This window comes from Strigops habroptila, chromosome 6 (genome assembly GCF_004027225.2).
Source record: "Strigops habroptila isolate Jane chromosome 6, bStrHab1.2.pri, whole genome shotgun sequence".
In the NCBI taxonomy this organism is placed as follows: domain Eukaryota; kingdom Metazoa; phylum Chordata; class Aves; order Psittaciformes; family Psittacidae; genus Strigops; species Strigops habroptila.
The window spans coordinates 2,036,856-2,060,888 of record NC_044282.2 but is presented as its reverse complement, the minus strand read 5'-3'; the positions used below and the strand labels follow the sequence as shown (position 1 = coordinate 2,060,888).

The following is a 24,033-nucleotide window of genomic DNA, read 5'->3' as shown; positions in this document are numbered from 1 at the left end:
AAAACCAGATCCACATAATTTACACCTGAGCCTAAACAGACTCAAGATCAACATAATTTAAACCTGAGTCTCAGTGAATCCTCAGACTTAAAATTGAAGCTAAATCTTACTATTTCTTTGCTGTTTCTAGCTGCAAGTGAGTCTGTACTGATTTTCATGTAAAGATATTAGAGGAACTCTGAAGAAAAGTTTTAAGCAGACCAGGAGCAGCAGGAAGAGTTTTCCATCACAGGTTGACTCCTGCTCCAACTATGCAAGAAAATGAACATATAAATAGAATTAGTTCAAACAAGTTTTATTTGGTACTTACATGCTATATATAAGTTTAAAGAAAACTACATATTTTGGACACTTCAAAATATTGTGGCTATGTACATGGAAAACTAAAGAAAGCAAGAAAGGAACCCAGTTTGTTTTACCATGTCACAAGCTACTATTGAAAGTATTCTGACTGAATGGCTGCTTTTTCCCTTCCACATACATTCTGACAGATGAAGTCTCTTCCATTGCATTTCTATTGTTTTTATCCCATCTCCTATATGAAAGAACACTTGCCAGCAGCAGAAAGTAACTTCTTCAAAAATTCTTCGGCTTTTGTCTCAGAGGATTTCCTCTGCTAGCACAGACTTTCTGCACAGCTTCCTAGAGGCTGAGCTCAGTGCTCACCAAAGGCAAGTGCAGGAATCTTAATGAGACATTCTCTGGGAGCATGAACTGAGACCCCATAAACCTCCATTTCCCCTAGCCAAGGATCTCCTCACTGACTTCAGCGAGCAGCATGTCAAGCCCTGGTTGGTGCTTTACACTCAAATAGCTAGACTGAGCTCTACCTATTACCTGTAGCAGTGCTGTTTACCAAAGCACAAGAAGGTGCAAGACTTTACAGTTCTGCCCAATAGCAACCAAAAGCAAGGGGTGGAATGACGAGAGTAGAAATTGGCATCAAACTAAAGAGGGAGCAACCTGCACTGCTGCTCTTATCACTGCACTACTTCATAAAAATCACATGACAAAAAGCACAATAACCATTTTCCATTTGCTCTGAAACGAGCAAACCCAAAAATATCCTGAAACAAACCTGCTTCATTATCCAAAAATCAAACATTTCAGGTTTCCCACAGGCTTCAGTAGTCTGATAAGGCAAAGGAAAAGTCTTCCACCGTTGGGAACAGCAGCAATTTGCAGGACTCAAAACAAGGTATTTCCTTGTGTGTGCGCCTATGCATGCACATCGTTTATAGTATTGAGAACATGGATGTAACTAAAAAAATCAAGTTTGCAGTATCATTTTGCCACATTTTTCTAATTTATTCAATTAAACGATTTATTTCTTTACTGAACAAAATTCATAAATACATCATCTAGGAGAACAATAGGTTTTCCTCTTGTCCATGAAAAAATAACGCTTTCAAATTTTCACATTTTAAAACCTGCCTTGTTTTGTGTTTTTAGAGAAAATGCAAGAAGATCATAGTGACATCTCAATTTACAGAATGTCCCTGTAGGAATTACATTTACAAGAACCTGATACAGAAGCCTATAGTTTGCCCCCATAATTAGAGTTCTCTGCAATAATATTTAAACCAACAGGTTTAAATAGAACACCCCATTAACTCTACTTGTAGAGCAACGAGGTATTTATTTTTCAAGTATTAGAACCACAAAGTGTAAAAGATTCTTTGCCAATTTTACAATTATGCCTTTTAAACCAACACCCACCTTTTTAAAAAAAAGAATCAGACCCACCACCCAAATCAGCCCATTGCTTTCAGATTCCAGTGTCCTGTGTCTTAAGGAATGCAGAAATATCCATGTACTAACAGAAAAAGCTTGCTGGAAAAAGCCATATTAAGTAATGCATGTGAAGCATGATTTTTTCTAGTGGTGAAAGCTATTAGAAAGGTGATCCAAGTCTATTCCCATCATTTCTTCTGCTGGTTTTACTAAAGTCCTTCCAAAAAAGATATTCAAGAAATCTTTAAAAAACTGGAGAGAAAAAAATAAAACGCTCCTTCATAGCTTGGAAGAAACTCCACTGACTGCAGAGATGCTCCTGTCACCTTTGGTTCTTCAGAAGAAACAATCAGATCACTTCTACAACAGAAGGTATCAAAAATGAGATATCAGTAAAGAGGGAAAATGCTTACTTCAAAATGCTAGTAGTTTATGCACTTACATTATTGTAAGATGATTTTCCTTACATTTTTAGCCAGAGAAAAAGACAACAGTAAATCAATTTCATTTGCTGTGGTAGCTTTTGATTATCTAACATCCTTTAAAAGTTGTGATGTAATTCAGAAAAACCTAGTGTGCTGCAAACCATCCCTCAATATTAATGTCAGCAAGAATTTGAGGAGGGAAGTACAGCCAGGATTTCACATAGAAGGCAGATACCCCCTCCCCTTCTGCCCAGGTGTGTCAGATATTACACCTGCAGAACATGGAACAGCAGTTGTCTCTGTTCAAAAGCACAGGGCAAGCATTTCCGAGCAACTTCAAAAGGCAGAAAAGAAAGTGTAACTAAGCAGCCCCTCCTCAAAGAAAAGGTGAGACCTCACCATAATTTGCACAGCATCTCTATGTACTTGGTGTGCACAGCTTTACAAAGAGGAAACATGCTCCTTTCACCAAATAGTATGGGGTTTAAAAATGCTTAAATTAATCAACTTGTATCAATTAAGAGCTCCGGGTCCTCTGTCAATTACAAAACATTACAAGTGTTAATGAACCAAGGTGGACCTACCTGCTGTTTGATGTGTTTGAACACTATCTACCTGAGGCAAAAGAGTCCCCTGATCTTCAAAGGCTAAAATTGGATTCAAAGGAATTTGAGGACTATTGCTTCCATCATTGTTCATGGCATCCAGCCGGGATGGTTTAGAACCGATAGGCAGGTTTATGATCTCTTCAAAGTTATCATTCTGCATAGACATTCCATTTTCATTTGCATTTTTCTCTGGATTGAGATTGCTGAAAGAGAAACACAGGTATTCCCTTCATGCGCTTCATCTACAACATAAATTCAGCCCTTCTCAAAGCAATATTACAAATGTAAGAAAAGTCTGCATTAATCCCGAGCATTCTTTTAACCAGTAAAAACAAAACCATGCTTTTACCACAACAGAAAACCTGGTTTTGCAGTGAAGTACTAGATAATCTTCCCTCAAACACAAAGGATTGTTGTTATGTTTGGCTTCACGATGCCCAGAGCCGAAGAGCCCTTTCTGGACTGCAAGTCTGAGAACTGACTGCAATGGGAGGCAGCAAGAGCACCCCTGCAGGACCACCACTACTATTTGAGCCACCCCCTTAATGCAATTTACAGCCTCTAACATCTTTTTCAGCTCTCATAATCTTTGCCATACCCTTCTTCTTTCTGCAAATCAATGTAATTGCCCTCAGATAAGACCATTGTCATTTTTGTTAGTTATTGGATCACCTCCTGCCTCCAGTTTTGGAGCAGCCTCTTCTACCTGCCACTTATCCGGCGATAAAACTCCCTTCCCAATGCAGTGCTCTTTTCAGTCCCTCCTCCCCAACAAATCCTTAGGGCTTATTTCCAAGGCACTCTGCACTCCTCCCATTGATCATGCCCAAGCCAAAAGAAACACCTCCCAGCATCCCTCATGTCAATCTTCACTGCCTTTTTCCATCTCCCACTGGGCAGAGATGCCTTATGAGCAAGCTCTTGCACATCTCCCCTGGTCAGGAGCAGTACACGCACAGACACTCTCTAGTTGCACACACTCTCCTAAGAAGCTACATGATCACGTCTCACAGTCTTGCCCCTTCCTTTCCAACCCCTCTTATTAGGCACTATATTGTCAAATCCTGCTGTCTTTGCAGATGACATGCGCTATCCTGCCAGAGGGGAGAAACTAAGGTGCTAATTTAGTGAACAGGATGACAGTAATGGGACTATAAGCTTCTTGAGAAAGCACAAGTACTCAACTGGCACTCAAAAAAATGTGTGATCTTCCACAGGTGCTTTTTGAGGCCTTCAACAGTTGTGTTCTGACAGTCTTAGGTACCTATTCCCTATTCAGACTACATCACAACTGTTCAGGCTGTTTGGAAATGCTTCGGCCACAAAGGCTCAGATGCAATTTTCCTAGATTGAAATTAGGCTATCAATTTCCTTGGAACATTTCTGAGCAGGCAGCTTGGTTTCATAGGCTAATTTTCTCCTGACAGTACATTTACTAGGCTTAAAAAAACAGCTTGTAATTGACATACAGTTTATTTTCATTCGCTGTCTTCTTTGGGTGTCCAACTCTTCCCAAACAATTGCAGAATTGTTTTACAGTACTTCCCAAGAGAAAGAAAATCATTATTGCTCTTTTCAAAGTGGCAGCACTTTATCCAAAGCCCAGATTTCCTGTGGGAACAACATGTTGGTTTTCATACCAAGCCTTTCACAGTTTTTAAAGCCATCGCTGGTTCTTTTTCAGAAAGGCCCTCCCCTTTTTCCCATCTGTGGACATGCTGAGCAAATTTCAAAGTGAAAAATATGTTTCACTGCACTGAGTTTGAGAGCAGACACAGCAGCCCTGCTGGCTGCCTGGGAGAAGTCACAAGTCACATCACCCTTCTGTGCCAGAGATCCACATCTGCAAGATGAGGAGCAGAACCTCTGAAATGCTTTAGGACTAATAAAGCCAGCTTTATAATGCACAGTTATTAGGTTACTACTAGCTATACGGTATCCTATTACTTATTTCATCCCCATCTACTGCCAATAACCTCAGCAGAGCTAGGCTACAGAAGGTTTGTTGGATGGGGTAAGAAAGAGGTGGGAAGAGAGCAACTGCTCATTCATAGAAAATTAAACAATGTAACACTTCAACAAGTATTGGTACAATGAAGAAGCCTCTTGCTTCTGCAAACATTAATTTTTCTACCCAACTGATTGGCTGACTTCATAAACAAACAGGTCTTTATACTTATTTGTCATTGCACTGCCAGTATTACACACTGAGTTAGACCGTGATTCAGACGTGACTGATGTCTTTTGAGACAGAAGAGTCTATGCAGTCACAAAGGCCGTACAGAAAAGGAAACCTATGACTATGAATCTTCTGAATTTTATGCTACGAAATCCTTTATATTTTATGCTATTTGCTCCACCAAATTACTAGGGAAGCAAATTTAGAAGAAACAAAGAGAAAAAAATGGAACTGCAGAATTAATTTCCACTGGACATCTTAGAGGCCATAAGCTTTAAAGGAGATTAGACAAATTCCTAGGAGATCGGTATGCCCTCCAGCTTCTGGTAATTAGCAGCTTAGGGACTACTTGAGCCTATGGTTGCATTTGGACCACAATGTTTAGTAACCCTTCACTGGCCAGGGGATCTCCTGGTCCTTCCCTTTTTTCCCTTTACACTCGCTTCCTAAGTGACTTCTACAGGCTATTTGAGTGAAGAACACAAAATGTAATAGACTTTTAACCTGCTAAAGCTGTTCATACTGTCTTAAGTTACATTCTTAGCAATGTCTCAGTGTCCAGTGCAGCACTGGAGATACCTTTTTTAATATTATATCTTATTTTCAAATGACTGTTTCAAATTCATTTTTCCACTTGTTGGAAAAAACCACCAAACCCCAGAATTTAGCCAGAAGTTAACGTGCCATTAATAATGTTGTAGTACTCATGAACTACCAGCTTTCTTAGTAACTCTAGATAGTTTAGTATCTAAGTGGAAAATTTCCATGGTATGCTCCATTTTAAAATATATTTAGTGTTACCTTTTCCACTGTACTGCACCCGATTGAGAAATATCTTCATTTAAGTTCAATTGTGAGTCTTCTCACCATAGACATTTAGGACAGATATAAGGTCACTCTCTGTCTCCCTCCCCAATAATAATTCACTATTGTTCATTAGCATTTGAGCATTGAATTGTTTAACTGAATTTACTTGTGAAGAAGACACTCAGAGCAAGCTATAAATGGCAAAATCTGAACCCTCACAGCACCACTTAAAACTGCCTACCACAAAAATCATGTGCGTGTTCAGACACATCATTTTAACTCAGACAACTATGAAAAAAGAAATTGCTTCCAAGAACCAAGAATTCTTGTAAGATCTATTTGAAAACATTGAGTGCTAACATGGGAAAACAGCTCAATTCACAAGCAAGTGTATATGGTTTTTTTCTCTCACGATGCAAAGTGAAGAAGCTGTAAGTCTAAAGAAAACTGATTAATGTTCATTTGTTTAAAACACAGGAGTAGGAATACTAACAAAAATTTTGACAAACTATTAAGTGGGATAGATGATTGCACCAATCTATCATCTGCAATAAATGCTTATTAATAATATTTGTTGACAATAGATATACAGTAAATAATGCAGCAGATCACAGCATTTTCACTAGGGTTTATGAAGATCAATTGTCTTGGAAAGCTAATGAAGTTCCAGTACAAGATGACTGCTGATCAAAAGCAGGAACAGAGGGTGGTGAAGTATTTACTCCCTCCTCTTGCCCATACAAGCACAGGCCACAAGTCCCCAAGGCAAAGCCTTTTTAAGTTTTGGTCAGAAATTTGAGCAATCTTGCCCTTAGGACAAGTTCAGACAAAAGCCAAATTTGCCTTGGGGCTGGAGTGAGGTGCTCACACAAGAGACCATCTCCATCTGTTGCTGTGTGCGTGCTACAAGAGTAGCTATACCTAGATGCCACACAACCACAGCACATGAGATGCATTAGCAGTGGTGTTGGCACCTGTGGCTCTTAACATGGGATAAAAATCTATGCTGCTGTGTATTCCTTACAACAGTTTTTCAAGCTACCTGAACTAAGCTTACAACAGGATGCTACCAAATGCTTCAGCCTTCACCTTCCCAGTCAACATGGATGTACCTCTTAGCGAGTCCCTCCACACTCCAACTTGGCATGCCAGCTTCCCCTTCCATAGCCTGATACACACTTCCACTTGTGTTGCTGTCCCTCAACCTCATTTATTCATTCTTCCCTTTTGGCCACTCCAAGGTTCCTTCCACATGGATTATAATGCTACAGGACAGCATTTATTAGCATGGCACTTTTATGTTACAAACATCAAGGTGCGTGTAAGGCTGGGAGTGATTAACATTTAATAGCTGCCCAAGACAATTATGAAGCAGCTCTGTGCAGCTTATCCAATACAGCTCAGTGCTCAGTGTCACTGACAGAACTTCTCTCAGCAGGAGCATCCTTGTCAGCCTGACAGCAGGCTAAGATCCCCCAGGCATACGGAGGGACCAAGAGAGGGCAAATTCCTCCTTCAATTAGTGCCAATCACACCCGTAAGCATACTGTCCATTACAGACTATGAGATGGTTTCTCACATTCAAGTTTTTCCACGCATATTCTGGCACTACCTGCATAAAACATGAAAGGACTAAGGGATTATTTTGCTTTCTGCATTACTAAAAGTGAAATAACTGACAGCTCATGCTTATGCAACAGATTTCACTCAGTTCACCGAGGTTTCAAGCATTTCAACAATTTCTTAAAGTCTGAGTGGCTTGCTTCATGGCTACAGAGAGCTTCTCACGTTAAATGTTTGCCTTCCAAATTCTTCTTATAGAGGACAAAGTGGTTTTTTTAAATGTAAATCCAACATGAATAGTTCTGTATCTTACGTGAGTGACTTTTGCTCAGTAAGCAAAACTTGCTAATACTTAAAGTAGTTCAGAAATTGAAACATCTAGGCTGAAAGCATAATGTTCGTTATTCCAATCAACAAAACCAGCACTGCAAATACAGAGTTTTTATGAAGCTTAATTCATGGAAAGGAACAGAAGAAAATTGCCCTTTCCATTTCAATTTATGTAATAATTGCTGGCAAACAACATGTTGTTCCAGATGTCCACTGCAAAGAACATGCTGTATTTTCACAAAAATCTTCCCTATCAGTTGGCAAAAATGGGTTACTGCTATGTTAGAGATGATAAAGGTCTTTCCTGTGTTGAGAAAAAGATAAAAATAAACAGGAAACAAGGCAGATTGAACAGCTGTCTCATTCACTTAATGAATATATGGATAGCAACATAATTTATCACTCTAGTAACCCTCATGCTCTAGTCATCCTCCAAAACTTTGCAGTGTTCTTACCTGTCCATATTTACAGAGGGTTGATGTGAGACGATCACACGCGTGCAGGTGACTGGTTTCCCGTTGTGGGGAGATGGCGTTGCATGCTGAAGCTGAGGTCCTCCTGCAGGTTCCGAGGGAGATGCAGGACTTGTTATGACTAGAGAAAGAACACCATCATTTAGCTGCAGATTAGGCCAAAACACTTCCTACAGAAGACAGCACAGTCAAGGCAAGCTACAGATTAAAAAGAGAGTTCTCGTGCCTCTCCCTCTCCCACCCCACCTCCTTCGTCAAGTTTTTTGGCACATAAGCCCTATTTCAGGTCCAAAGTAAATGCCACAGATTTCAAGGCTGTAGCTTAACAGACAAGAATAAACATTTTACAATGATACACACAATTCCAACACATAAGCCACTGGTCAAAACACACTGATATCTGACAGTATATTATGCTGGCACTTTTCAAGCAGCAATAGAGACTAGAACAACACTGGGACATCATCAGTTCCATACTCTGGTATTTCTTGGTTCCAGTGTTGATCTCTGACTGTATCCAAAAGGAAATCAAGAGGACATAAATCTCCATGGAGAGGATACTTCTTTCAACAAGTACCAAATCACTACTATAAAATTTTGTAGAGAGTAACATAAAATTAGACTACCCTTGTGCCTCATAGAGACACCATATAACAGATGTTACTGGCCTGCCTCAGGATGTTCTTCTGAAGTACAACTACAGCCTTCTGCATTGTATATAATTGTGTACAGCCACACTAATTCACATACAAGTCAATAAAATGAAGCAATTGCACCCCATCCATACTAGCACCTGTTACAATAGTTGCAAGGACAATTTACTATTCATAGGCTTGGACACATTTAAGTTGGTTACCCAAAACCTTCTCTGGTAAGCCACTTCCTCAGCTGCTCTGTTTTGCTATGCTTTAAAATCTTGGGCTGAAGTCTTCTATACCAAATGTTTTAGCCTGATCTTTGGCAAGTTTTTGTAAGGAGAATATTAGAAATACAGGGTTGGTGCTTCTACAGTGTAATAAGAAGAAAATACACTGGATTTAACATTAAAAAAAAAGGGGGGGGGCCAGGAGATAAACTTGCTCTGCTTTGGAAACACAGAGCTAGCTCCTATTTTGAAGCAGAAGCCAAACAAATGACAAAAAGGTGATAGATTTTGTTTCATTGTGCAATTCAGCCATTCATGTAAAGACCTCCTCAGGCTTTGCCAAACAGTAGGACTAAAAAAATACTTCTGGGGAAAAAAAAAAAAAAAATAAAGAAAAATCACCATTTTTGCATGGCCAGAAGTCTGTTAGCGCATCGTGTGGAAAGTTAGTTGGCTGAAGTATCTCCATTAATTCATATCTTTGACTCAATAGCATATCTAGATAAAGCAAAGCCAAACAGTAGAGCAGCCCTAAGGAGGAGGGCAGTTTTCTCTTTATTCAGCCATTCAAGGATTCCAGACTTCCCTTAGGCCTGAGGAAATGGAGGTCCAAATTATCCTCTGCCTTAGGAAACTGACTACTTGTCTTCTACTTCTGGAGGGAAAGCACTAGCCACACGCTATAGAGCCATGTACAGTTTCAAGAAACATTTAAATGGTTTATAGCACCTTATCTTCCCTAGCCCCCCATCCCTCCCAAGATAATATGTAAACAAATAACTTCCAAACACACGTAATGAAATCTCTGTCAAAATGTTTCCTGGCAGTGCTAAATACAGTGTTCATTTTAAACAGCTAGAAAAAAGTTGTATGTCAGCCGGTGCTGTTATTTGACTTCCCTGTTACTCAACTCAAATACAAAGAATAACGTCATTTAATATGTTATGCTGCAAGAGGATAAGCCATTTGACAGCTTGACTTCAGTATCTTTAAGTAGTGCTAACTCATACTTGGTGATTGTTGAATATGAGCTAAATTCCCCCCCCCCCTTCCTCCTCCATTGTAAATATTAAAGTCTTATATAAAACTTCACCTAAAATGACCAGGGAAATAAAAGATGAAACAGAACAGAAGCAAAGACTAAGAGCTCAGGTGTGACAGAAAGACTAAGCTTTTGTAGGAGCGGGATTTGGAGGGAAATGGGGGTTGGGAATAAATTAAGACAAAGTGAATAAGGCAGCAGGTATGGACAAAAAGTCACAGGGAGATGTTGAGAATAACGAACAGTTTGTTTTGATGACTGAGATGAAATAATCCCTTAAGAAAATTGAATAAGTCTGCAACGACTACATCTGCAACACTATACATGTGTCCAACTATTCTGTAATCAGAAACAGAAAATACTTTATTTCTTTTCACTTCATAAATAAACTTGGTAGGCAACTTACTCTTGTTAAACACCGATGTGACAAAGTTGTTAAAACAGCTGGATCATTTAGTAAAGGCTAACTACCCATACAGAAAGGCTAAATTATGTTTGCGCAGATCTCAGTTCTAGTCCTCTCACGGTTTTCTGTTCTGCAATTACTGTGACAAGTTTCAGAACTGTATCTCAAATCATTGTGCTTAGTAGGCATTTATTCACCTGTTGTGCTCAGGGCACAGTTAAACACAATACCTGTTTCTCCAGTAATATTTGCCTTTGATATATGTCCATTTTGCTGGTCACTGGTTTTCTACAAAGGAAGCACAATTTCGTAAATTAGAAATGGCACTGGGGAAAGGAAATTAAATGTATTTACACGTGTTAAGTAGCAGCACTGACCTTATCTACAGCTTCTACACGCCTAGTTCTCTTCATGATCTCCTCAAGCCTCTACAATGAAATGAAAAGGGGTAAAATAATGTTCACTGTCATTAATTTAAAAATCTCTCTCCCAAACCACAATTGCTTGTCATTTATCAGTTGCATCTGCTTATTGAAAAAAAGATAAATTATTTATTCTGTTGGTGATATTGCCTTCCCATTCACATCAGGCTATGCAGATAAGGACTGCAGCTTTTCTGACAGCACATTTCTATCATGGATAACTTTCTACAGCTGAGGTGGAAGTAAACTGCCAAGGTGAAAGAAATTACAGTTTCTCTGCATGCACTGAGTTACCTTCTTCCTTTCCAAGCGCTCTTGCTCTTCTCTTTGGAAATGCTTTTCACGTTCTAATCGAATCCGCTCTGCCTCTTCCCGCTGGCGAGCTTCCTCTTCTTTCTGAGTTGATGGGAAAAGAAAAAGTAGTAAGGAATAACTTATTATTATTTAAGGACAGATTTACACTGATATCTGCTTAACTGCATCTCTACAACACCCAGAAAAGGCACTTTGGGGGTTTAGAAGTCACCAACAATCTTTTCAGACTGAACTGATTAATTTCCATATTTTGCATAGCATTAAGAGATGCATAACTAAACAATGGACATCATATTTGGTTCTGTGCCTGTTGTAGGGCATGGGCATTAAATTACACCAGATGACAAATAAGGAATAAATTTTCTAACCTTCAGCATTAAAACAGAAGCCAGGAAAGTACTAAAGAGATTCATGCTTTGCGTGGTGGATGTTTTTGAGAGTCAAACAAAAGCAGTAGAATGTTTTATTTGGCCAACAGAGGCATCACTTAATGACACAAAGGACTAACAGCCACAGAAACATTTGCACAAGCTTCCCATTCCTGCTTTTTTTTTAATTAAAGTAAAACTTGTCTGGAACAGACTGTAGGGAGGCCTTGCTCCCTGACAGTGACAGTGGTGTATGATGGAACTACTGCAACAGTTCATTTGTTATGGCTGTAACACACAGAAAACTTGGCCATACACTATTTCTGAGTGCTAAACCAGGCACGTAAGTCAGTTTAGTATTTCAAAGAAAGCAGCATACATCTGAAAAAGAAAACTGCAGTTTCTAAGTTATAATCACTAACACAATTCTTTAAAAATATATTTTTAGAAGCATACATTTAATTATACACCAGAAGAAAAAAAATAACACTGATGAGGCATACTGAAGTGCTGAATTTTGGGGGCAAGAAAGCACATGCAAAAAGTAAAGGGGCATGCAAACAAAAAAAAAGGAATCCTAGCCAGAATGCTTAATGCTTACCGCAGCCTCTCCTGAAGTCGGTAAACCAGCATTATGCCCATCACAAATGAGAACACTCGAAAAAATTGTATTTTGATTTGTTTACTCTCACATCTGTTGAGTAGCTGCTCTGATTTCAGGAGGACTGTATGAGGCTTGATTAAAGTGATCAAAATCTATCCTTTCTCCAACACTCTAAATAGTCATCTTGGCATCTAGACTGCCTATAACTGTGTGGACACAGAGTTCTCTGGTATAACACCGTTCATTAAAATCCCCTGATACAACTTTATTAATTTATTAATCACGATTTATCAGGAATAGGAAAGGATTTTTTTGTAAGTAAATAAATTCTACAGGAAAAACAAAAACCAAAAAACTCCCCAAAAAACAAAAAACCCCCCACAAACACAAAAAACCAACCAACTAAACAAACAAACAAAAAACAAACAAACAAAAAAACCCCCAAAAAACCCCCACACAAACAAAACAAAACAAAAAAACCCCCAAAACCCAAAACTCACCAAAAAAACCCAAACCAAAACCTCAACTCCCTACCATGTTTTTGTCAAGAAGAAATATCTTTACTCTTTGAATGACTCTATGGGCTGAACTCTGCCCCAACCCTATTCACTTTATATATAGCACTTAAATTTTAGATAATCCTCTAATCTAAGTGCTGCACAAGAGGTGTTGCTTTAACCACTTCACTGCCAAGCAGACTGGCAGGGAAGTTCCAGGAGGCGAGCATACTTGTTTCTGAATGCGCTCCATCTCTTCTTTCTCCTTCTGTTCTCTCTCCTCTGCCTGTCGGCGCAGCCGTTCTTCCTTTTCCCGTTCCTCTTCTGCGTCCCTTCGTTTTCTTTCTGCTTCCTGTCTGCGAGCTTCTTCCTCTTCTCGGCGAGCTCTTTCTTCTGCTATCCTCTGTGACAGCTCCTCCTTCTTTTGCCTGCAATTGTGACAGAAACATAAGAAAATTAAGCAAAAAAAGGAGGGAAAAACCTCAAACCACCAGATTCCTGACCCAAGACACCAGCACTGCAGAAGAGCTGGATAAAGGTTGCACTGCTGTCTCATTCACAAGTTGTCTGCTCTGCTTCCAGTAGGGGCCAAAGTTGAAGCTCAATGGAACATAAAAAGCTTTGTAAGGCAATACCAACACTTCTTCCACTAATCTATGACTCACATACTCTCTGACTCAGAAACGCTACCATCAATTTTAACACATCTCGCAAAGCACTTCGTTCTGTAGTTTCATTCCATCATATTTTGAAATAGTATACATTTTTGGCACCCATCGTATCTTGCAGCAATGATTCAAATTTTTAAAAAAGTATCTAATTCTGCTGATTTTTGAACATTACCTCTTAGCCTCACTTAATGCCCCCTCATCCTTGTGTTAGGAGAGTCAATAACTTTCCCCCTTTACCTTTGATGCTATCCAAATTATTTATGACTTTTTAGCCTATGGTATCCCCAGAAATAGAGGGCAGATGGGTCTTGCCAGCTGAAGAATCCTCACTTGTTTAGTAGATTTTCATATAGGAGCTGTTCTATACTTGTGATCTTCCTTAATGTCTGTCTGCACTTATTTTCCTAGTTTTATCGATTTTACTATCTCAAAAAACATAAACCTCAACATTCAAGATGTAGATTCACCTTAGATAGTCCAGAATAACATTTTCATTTTGTTTTCCTTTTCTACTAACATGTAGGCATCTCATGTGTAACAGTTCATTTATTTTGTTGACCATGACTCACCCGATACTTCCATATACTCAACTTTAAACAAGATCTCTTCCCTCAGAAATAATCAGCCCAGAGACCACCATCACCTAAGTTAGGATTATTTACACATAAGCATTCCTTTATGCCTAGTGGTATTGCAATCCAGCTTCTATTTTGTATCTCAGCAACATAAGATATGTCTGAAACTCTGGGTAACTGCTTTATCTCACCAAAGACCAGAAATATCTCATTGGCCACAACTTCCTTCAAGTTCATTTATGAAGGTACTGCAAAGAGACTGAAAACTCCTTTCACTGTGAAAGCTGATTATTCTTTACCTTTGGTTTTTCATCTTTCAGTCTTAGTATTTACTCACCATATTACTCTTATGCAGCTTGTTTTCTTTAAAAGCCTTTTTGAGAGGGACCATGTTGTGAGCCTTTTGGAAAGCCAGGCTATTTAAACTAGCTCTGCCTTGTTCCTGTGTTCAGCAATGTTGCTGTTAAAGAACATAAACAAATTCCAGATGCATGGCATCCCTCTAAGAAGGCACTCAACTTGTGCCACAGCCGTAAGTATACAGATGGGCTACTTGTTTCCTAGTAGAAAATGAGACACAGCATCTGTTACCCTCCAAAACTGTTGGGGGGTGTGTGTGTCTTGATTTTAAATGAGAAAAAAAAAAGAGGTTTAAAGAGACAGCTGTTGGACACCTAAACACCCCCCATGGTGGAGATCTTACAATTCAAATTAAGAGACATTGTGCCAATCATAAAGCTGAAGACAGCTTTCTCTAGCTGGAATAAATAAGTATAGCTTTGCTAATCTCTGAGGAAACAATGAATCACTACAGCAAGGATCTGCTTTCTCCCTCTGTCCTATTTTAAAGCACTATTTGGGATAAGTTTTAACCTTACAGATCTGCTTAGCTATATATATTGCATCTATGAAAAATCCCAACAGGAAAATTCATTTCCAGGGAGTAACTCATGCCTCCTGCGCTTCAGTACTGTGCTTCATGTACCACAGTATAACAGCAGAATATACAGAAGAATCTGCAAGGAGGCTGCTAAAAATAGATCTTCTCCTCTGCAGAGGTCTATAATCACCTTTCAAGCTCTTCTCTCTCCCTCCTCTCTTGCTCCTCCCGTTCCCGCTGCTCACGGGCAAGGCGCCTCTTCTCAGTCAGTAGCCTTGTTGCTTCTTCAGGGTCAGTTGTACCTGCAGAGGTCTTTGTGGGGGCTGGGGGTGGAGAAAGAGCTGGTGGAGCAGGAGGTAGGGATGGGATGGCTGCTGAAACAGATGGGAAGGAAAACTAGTTTGTACAGACACAATAACCAGGATGACACCCTCTTGAAAGGAACAGAAAATAGTTTCAAATACTGTGTAAAGTATTTTCAAGCTCATGTGGTTTTATAAACGATTCAGAGGAGGAAGACATTTCTAGGTGCTAGGGATTCATGTTCCATAAGTGAAGTTTGTTTTTACAGGATATGATAAAAAGCAGCTGCCTTTGAAAGGTTAAGCCAACTTTTCCGTCAGAAGAATAAATGCTGGTGGATGCTCATCAGGAGTTACACTGACCCAGCAAGTCCCTACCACCACATTTCTTAGGTTTGCCCAATGCTATTTAGAAAGCAGAAATGAAACATTGTGATATTATATTTTCTTCTCTCTGACAATCTACATCCAAAAAGCACAGCCGGACTTTTTGGTGGTAGGCCAGTTGCTTTTGGTGATTTGAAACATCAGCTGTCTGAAGTGATCTGCAATAAGGATAGGACACAAGCTATCACCAATTCTGCAGTTACCAACCTGAAGCAACTTGCGGGACCAGAACACAGCTTCTTAACAAGCTTTGCCGCTACTGGTGAACTATGGCTTGTGTTCAGATCTTAATAGCGTCTTCAGATAAATTCTGTATCCAGGAGTAGCTTTGGCCACCTGGTAGAGAAGGTGTCACAAGCTTTTCCTCAAGTAAAACACTAGTTCATATTTCTGTGAGTTTGCCTGGCATTCCCTAGCACAGGTAGAGCATGCCCCAGCTGCGCTTTTTGTCTAGAGGCCAAGGACCATTACCAACCCACAAGCTAACTGAAGGAAGCATTCCCAGGGTAATCATATCTAGTAACAGACAAACATTGGCAGGGAAGACTTTGAACTGTCAATGGAATCAGATTCCGGTCCTGGGAAGATACATGTAGAATAAGTCACCAGGAACAGCCAGGCGATTATTTAAATCTCCATTTCTAATCACCCTTTGGCATGTTATAGCGTTTTCCTCACCTCACTAAACTTCCAAGAGAGGTTTCCTCCCCGGTTCCCCCCTCATCATGTATACAAACATAAATTCGACTGCTTTCTCTGTGCTGAACGCTCACATCTGCTGATCTCTCTACTCTTTTCCTCTGCCAAACAAAAACGATGCAGCTCTTTCTGTAACTGCTCCAGGGCTTTCACCCTAAATTCAAATGATACATGTACACCAGTAATTTAAAGAGTTAGACCTGTTCTCTAGCCCTGAGGTGAGTTGGCACAGTTTAGCCTCAGCCAGAGCACTACTCTCTCACGTGACCAAAACAGGTATCAGTCCACCCCTAGGGAACAGCCCAGGCTTGGGCTAACCTCCAAGGTGTAGCTAGGAACTCAGAAAATGATGGCATGGTCAAATACAAAAAGGTAGGTAATTTGATGAGTTTAAAGCTTGGGACCCCTTTATGCTCTTAGTAGCCCAGGGGACAGAAGGTAAGAAAATGTGGGGCTTTAATTACAGCCTGGATCAGAAACATACCAGAGCCTTTGTAATAGTTAAATAGTATAAATGACAGAGTTCCTGTACCTCAGCCCTTTTTAATTTGCTAACGCAGACCAAGGCAGGGCTGTCTCTCCTGAAGGGAGCACAGCTTTGTGCTGCTTAGGGCTCACTTCTTGCCTCAGGTGCTGAAGCTGGCACCATAACAAGTAGCCCATTTAATGCACCCCTATCCTGCTGTCGGAAAAGATGACAACAGCTTGCACGGGCACGCCCAAAATACCTTTAAAACTTCACTGGTATTAGTAAAATCATGTGATATTTGCCTGCAAAAGTTTGATTAGCTCTGTCAGTGATCAACGCCTGCTGACCGCTGGGCTCCTGTGACTACACAGCTAGCAGGTAGCTGAGCCAGGCAGGTTAAAGACCAGTGCACGTAATTGGCAGAAATCAGCTGCGTTCACCTGCAGCACAGACCAAGAAATATCAGCAGTGTCTGTCCAGCCCCAGATGCTGCACTTTGCCCCTCTCTAGATTCTTGCATTCAACCAGTGGCTACTTTTTGGCAGTTTGAGCCTCCATCTGCAGTACAAAGCCTGTCCTCTAACCCTACATGTAAAAGACTTAGCCTAAGGTCTCAGTCTTTGGTCCCAACCATCACTTCCTCTAGCTTTGGCAAAAGACATCCAATTTGAAGTGCCACTCACCATTTTTACTATAGTATCCTTCTCTTTTGGCCCTCTCCACTATTTGTTTTTTTGCTGTGAATACAAACTACCTCACTTTTGATTATCTTTATCACACATAACCTGTTTCCATACTAAGTGACCTTGTCAGAAACTCAAATATTGACCGATTGCAAAAAAGTCAAGCCTCTCTTCCTCCTGAGGTAAATTGCCAAACAAGCATGACTGCGTTTCTCTGGTCTGCACTTCATAGTTCCTTGGGGACCTACAGCTTGTAAACATTGGCAAAGTTACCTCAGTGGTATCCCTAAAATCCTTTTAAAAGGGAGTTTTCTCCTTAGAAGGAAACTGGCCAAAGGTTATCAGAAGAGCAGCGAAACCCCACACTAATATGGCAATTTTATTTTCTTTACATGCCTATGACCAACAGATGCATCAATTTATGATAGTAAATCTCTTAGCTCCATGTGGGATTGCACTTTATGTGGTAGGACTTGGGTATCAGACTGGAACTACTATAATAGAACTTGTTAAAACCAAAGAAATCAATTTGCATCAGGTCTTCTTGCAGAAGAACAACCCCCAAGTACAAATCTTGCAGTTAAATGCAGAATTATTAACACTTGAAACTGTTTTCTGAAGGACAATCACAGGGGAATCTATGAATTTTAAACTCAGAATCTTAAGTAACCCGTTCTGGGAATGCCAGTGGTCACAATGGTCATTCTACCCCATCTGCAAGATAGGCAGTTTATGCCATATTTACAACGGGTTAAGATGTCTGCTAGAACAAACCTACACTTTTCATTTTCATATTTACCTTTTGCCCTTCCTACACTTTACAATCATTATTTTATTTTATGAGTACATCCTTTCCTGCCTTGCTGCTTTTCAGGGTTGGTGGGGGGTTCTTTTCTTTGTCTGTTTTTTAACAACTCATTTTCCCTGAAAATTTCTGCCTATTCTTCTCTACTCTTCCTCTTGGTACCCCTCTGCATTCTACTTTATCCTGCTAATCTGTCCCATGATGACATGACTCTTGAAATATTACAGGTAAGCTGGTGGTGTTATCGGCACAACTGTACTGAGTGTCTAGCAGAGCTGGACATTTTCACTGCTCACTCTACGTTATGTAATGGCTTCTTGTCTTCAGATTACTATTATTCTACTTCAGTGGTTTGAAAAGAAGCTGTGTTATGATGTGAGGGACAAAATTCCAGTCCAAAAGGGCAGAGAAGAGAGCTGTGAAGTCACACTGTGCAAGTTGTTCTGACTTTTACAAGGAGGAGGGCTTCAAGCTGTTTACAAATTTCTCAATGAACATACATCTGTGGGAATATTCTGTACGATTAATGTTCAATAAAAAACTACTGAAAGCTACATCGTTTCAGAGAAAGTAAGGAAAGAACATAATAGGCTCTAGATGTTCCTTAACCTAAAGGAGGATATCTCCTTACCTTGAGTGAGCTCAGCAAGCTCTTCTCGACTTGCAGATTCGCCAGTACTTGCTGAAGCTCCTTTACTCTCTTCTGTCCTCTCCTCATTGGCCTTTTCAGCCTCCTTTTCTGATCTTTTCTTCTCACTTTCTGGTTTGACGTCTTTTTTGACTGGCCGGATGTTGCCAGGAGAAGGAGGACGTGCCTGAGCAGAGGAAACTTTGGAGGAACCAGGCGGGGAATTTATCTGCTTAGGTGTGCCAGGCAAAAAAGGCAGAGACTTTGATGCATGCCTGTGTAACCAAAGAGCAATAATCACTACCATGCATGCTCTGCTGGACACCACCTACACATTGCTTCTACAATAGCTAAAAATAAAACAGCATCTCTATTTCTTTGCTATCAAGCAGGACTCCTGGTGAATCTGATTAGCTTTCATGCAAAATGTCTCTCTTTGCAACTCTCCAGATGTTTGAGCACCGAGCCCAGCCAAGAGGGAAGAAACCAGTATCTTCCTCCTTCCCTTTCCTCAAAGCAGTAGGAATATTTTTTCTAAAAGCAGGACGTTTTTCTTTGTTGCAGAGAGAAAACATCTGTATCGCCAAATAAGTTTGCACTATTTCACATTTAATAAATAGAACACTCAGAGCTGCCTATAGCTCAACCTCCAGCTGAGCGTGTACTTGGCTTACCAAACTGGAGAGGGAGCTGGTGATCTAGCTTTGGGGTTGGAAGAAAAATGACCTCCTTTAAAGCTGGCTGAGAAGCTGGATGACAAATGGTCTCTCTCTTTTTCTTTTTTGTCAGTCTATAGTTCAGCAAAGAAAAAGACAAAGTCAAGCCAGAGTTCACATGGCTAAAGAAAGCAAAGCAAGCTCAGTTAAGGATGAGGAGTCGGGGGGAGGGTTTGAGAAAAAGCAGTGCTGAGTCAGTAGTTTCTACAGCCTGTTTAACAAGTTCATTAATACAGACCCTGTAATCTGTCACCATCTTTAACAGTAAATATGCAGTTGACAACAAGAATCCTTCTTAATCATGTTCTCTACTGTCCTAAGGCGTAATGGCTAATTTGCAGAGGCTTATCTTCTAACAGGCAAAAAATTACCTTTTAAGGTTTGATCCTTGCTGATTGCCACAGAGTACCTTCCACTACTCCCCACAATGCCAGGATTTCACTTGAAGAAAAACACCCCCACACACACCCCCAGGCTCACACTTAGTCACAGTCCATATATAGCACAAGCTTTTTGCTTTCATGCTCCTATGTGAATGCCACAGACTCAAAGCCCTCAAACACGTACAATGTTTACCCTATTCTTTTTCTTCTTGGATGATTTCACATGGCATACTTTTTTTGTCATTGACTCTTATACCTGGTAGCAATTTCCTCTTTTTCCTTCTTTATTTTCCATCTTAGGACTTTTTTATATATACGTATTTCTGTTATAGCTCTGGTTGGTATTAATAGAACTACTGGTTTAAAGTGATAGATCAGAATTTAGGCATCTATATACTTTCTCTATTCTAACTGTAGATGAAAAGTTTGAGGTTTTTGGAATAATGAGCTCAGACTCAAGGAGTCTGAAGAGTGGGAATACTGGAGAGGTCACTGAGCTGTGAATCAGCCAACATGATGCAGAGGGGCTGCTGGTCACCATCTTGGCTGGGCCTTAAGCACAACCCCTGTAGCATGTACCCCACACTGCTTTAGAGCCTCACTAGCTGAGAGCTCTCTCATGCTCACCTCCTGAACTGAAAACCAGGTTAACAACTGGAAAAAAAGGACTGAAAAGAACTTCATGAGCGCATGCATGCTTGGTTTATATTCCTCAATCCAAGAGGGGTTTTTTGATCATTATGTTTACAATTAAAGTCACCAAAAACACAACTTAGCATCAGCAATAGATGGTCTCAATCCTGAAGTCATTACTTAAGCCAGCTCTTTGGCAGTACAATTTACCAGATATCTACTGATTAATATGATAATCATTTGAGCTATCAAAGCATACATAACCAGAACAAATGCATTAAAAGGAACAAGAATTTTGGCTCACTAGCAATAACTCTCTATATTGGATCTACTTTATTAGTCTCAAAAACAGAGCATCAGAATTTTTTTCTTAATATCCATAAAGTAAAAACCTGAATTTCTACAAAAGTTTACAGAAGAATAAAAGATTCTCACACCATACAGGATACTGAAAACAGAACTTAACTCAGTCCCTTTGTATTAACATTTTTACAATGCATCCTCCACCAAAATGTACCAACCTTTCTTCTTTAAAAACAAAACAAAAAACCAACAAAAAAAACCCTACAAAACAAAGAAAAAACCCTCACCACACAACACACACACCCCACCCCCCCCCCCCCAAAACTCAAACCACTTGCAAAGAGAAAGAGCCAAGAGGTGTTAAACTGATAGCTGTGGAGATTGCAATGCACTATATGCATTGCATGCATACTATGAGATTTCTCTACAGATACCTCCCGATGCTATGCCTTAATTTAAAACTCCAATACAACACCATTCGCGTGAAAGATTAAGTACTGGCTATGATTCATGTGACTTTCATTAACACTACTTCCATCAAGGGTGTTAATAGCAGCACTGCCTCTTCACTTTTCGCCCATTAGGCCAAATGAAAACGCAAGCACGTCTTAATCATTTGCAGAGATGACTTCACTCTTCTCACACTCTAAACAAACTTAAGCCATGGAGTACAAGAGAAAACGTAACTGCTCAGGTTCCGCAAATGAACTGGAGAGGACTGCATCTTGTTGGCTTGGAGCACAGTCAACATGTATTTGGTCTGCCTGTATCACACTGTTCTGACTTTCCCTGAAAGCACAGATCAGCCGCAGTACTGCTACCAAATCATTCAGAATGAACAGGTGATCTGTAGGAAGCCTTGCTTACAAACCAACCTCTTCCTTCTCAATGAGGAAAACTTTACTAGCCTAGTCTCCTAAGTAAAGCTAAAGTGATAGTGCTATATGTGCTTATGTATATAGCCACGTCAATGCATGCCTTCTTCCCTCTTTATCCCAGAGGCTCTGCTGAATTTGCTATCATAAGATAGGAAATTCTACAGGCTTTGTGAAAACGGGTTGCTGGGAAAAACAGGTGACACTGAGGGAAATGCTGCAACACCAGTTTGGGCCTTAAAAGGCAGCAAAGAATCCACTTGAGAAAAGGGCACGCACACTGTGAGTGCCTCTGTGCCTCATGAGAAGCTAAGGCGTCCACTCTGCAAACACAGGTGTTTGGAAAACACAGGTGGTTTTCTACATGGATTCTTTGGTGCATAATCAGGCCACATCACCACATAGTATACTATATTTCACTTAAAATCCAGCCAACTATGAAACAAATTGGAAGGGGTGGGAACAGCACAGAGGGGAGGATAAGACTTCATGAAGTATCTTTGCAACTATTCCTGTCCTAACAAGCAATGCAATCAGGGGGCCATGGCATGAGACACTCACATACATCTGGCATGCTTACCCCTGCACGATGCGTTGTTCTCCTATGTCCAACAGCATCAGTAGAGGCATAAAGTTTTGCTCGGTCTCCTGGATTCCTACAGCTCATGGCCTTGTAGGACAGAGGACTGATGGGACTGCAAGATGCTGAACGGGGACAAATGGGGATAACTACGGTGTTGGTTGGTTTTGTTATTTATTAATTTTAATTACAGAGCAGCATTGGAGAATTGACAGAGGAAAGCCAGCAGGAACAGAAACGACCGAGAAAGACAGAAAAGAAAGAAGGTATTAATACATAGAGGAATGACTAATTTTCAAGTCAGAACCATCATTCGATACACTAGCTTGGCCACACATACAGCAATGATACAATTTCAATAGGCACTCATCTACTTTTCCATTTGGAAACTAATTATTTTGAATACATCAAAAAGTATGCCACATAGTAGTAGAAAGTAATGATGGCTTTCTCTTAAGTTTTTATGCAACTGGTGAAAGAGCAGTGGACCCAAAGACTGCTCTGACTGGCTTAGTAGATACAATGACATGAGTTTCAATTACGTTTGAAATAGAAAACAATCAAACTAAAATCAGAATGCCTATTAATTGATCTTGGAAGTGGAGGAAAATAAAAGGAGACACACACAAAGATCGAAACACATTAACAATACAAACCAGCTTCACCTAGGAAATCAATGAAATTGCTGTCTACAATTTTTATCAAGTGATGTGTTTTCTTTTTGAAGGCTTCTGTTTGAAACCCACCCATTTAAGAACTTTCAATATTCCTTGATAATGCCAGGATAACAGCTGACTCAAATACATTCTTGAGAGCGAACTATTTTACACATTACGAAAAGCAGGCTAACAACAACAAATCAACTTGAAATTAATATTTGAGTAGCCAGGACAGCAGTTTTCATTGGCTTGCACAAGGACCAAAAGATCTCCTGCCAATGGCAGGTTATCAGATATACAGTGTTCCGATTACATATTCAAAGAAAATTGTAACAGTGCAAAATATATCATGGGGAACTTCTTGCAGCAAAGTAGTCTTGGACTTTCTCTTGATTTAACTGAAGGAGAAGACTAGAAAAAACTATGTTGTTACTGCTGAGATTTATTTGTCTGCTCCTGTTTGTCTTTCCTGGTCATTTAATATCATCTTAGCATTATTATTATTCAGCATGTTATTGGAAGGAAAAGTAGAGCATCTATATGGTATGTCCTTATCCTCCTTTAAATAAAAGAGGGAAAAAAAAAAAAAGGGCAGGAGAATTACATCCTCAGTTTCCTTGGTAAACACTCCCAACATTACTTGCCTGTAGGTCCCTCTCTGAGCACACTTGAAAGAATGCAGTTCCACATACAGTTAATTCTTCTAGTTTTACAACAATACAGCTGCTGTTATGGGAAGAGCTCATAGACTTAACAGTACTAACACTGCAAATTCTCCTGCACTGAGAGACTAAGATTATGAATAAAGAGAGTCTCACGTAAGTGTAACAGCAATAGCACTCATGCTTGCCTTATCATTTAAAGGGATTTCTGTTTAATGAGATATTATAAAATGACTGACTTAGAATAAATAAAAATCAAGAAACAAGAAAAGAGGGGCTTTTGTTTCTGGGGATTTTTTTTGTTTTTTGGTTGAGTGTATCTAAACCAGATAAGAGGCAGTGGCACAACCTATGTTTTAAAACACCTTATATTTATGCGGTTCCTACATTCTGTGAATCAATTCTCTTGCTGCACTCTGATTATCTGAAGTTACCACCAAGGATGATATCATAAGTATTAGAAGACAAGCAGTTCATTTTCATTT

General features: G+C 39.9%; 1 protein-coding gene across 9 annotated transcripts in view; it reads right to left on the bottom strand.

Annotated features, from left to right (window-relative positions):
- Nucleotides 1–279: 279 nt before the first annotated feature.
- MAP7 (microtubule associated protein 7) overlaps nt 280–24,033 on the bottom strand; it is a 110,944-nt gene continuing 87,190 nt past the window's right edge. For 4 of the 9 annotated variants that reach the window (XM_030490385.1, XM_030490387.1, XM_030490381.1 and 1 more), the window contains 10 exons: nt 22,228–22,376; nt 19,412–19,527; nt 18,741–19,012; nt 14,955–15,138; nt 12,871–13,066; nt 11,149–11,250; nt 10,810–10,860; nt 10,663–10,720; nt 8,102–8,240; nt 280–2,970 (listed from right to left, as the gene is read on the bottom strand). In XM_030490385.1, coding sequence (XP_030346245.1) covers nt 2,721–2,970; nt 8,102–8,240; nt 10,663–10,720; nt 10,810–10,860; nt 11,149–11,250; nt 12,871–13,066; nt 14,955–15,138; nt 18,741–19,012; nt 19,412–19,527; nt 22,228–22,376 — 1,517 coding nt within the window. In that variant the 3' untranslated portion in view covers nt 280–2,720. The remainder of the gene's footprint in view (nt 2,971–8,101; nt 8,241–10,662; nt 10,721–10,809; nt 10,861–11,148; nt 11,251–12,870; nt 13,067–14,954; nt 15,139–18,740; nt 19,013–19,411; nt 19,528–22,227; nt 22,377–24,033) is intronic. The other 5 variants (XM_030490390.1, XM_030490384.1, XM_030490382.1 and 2 more) reach the window with 3 other exon arrangements.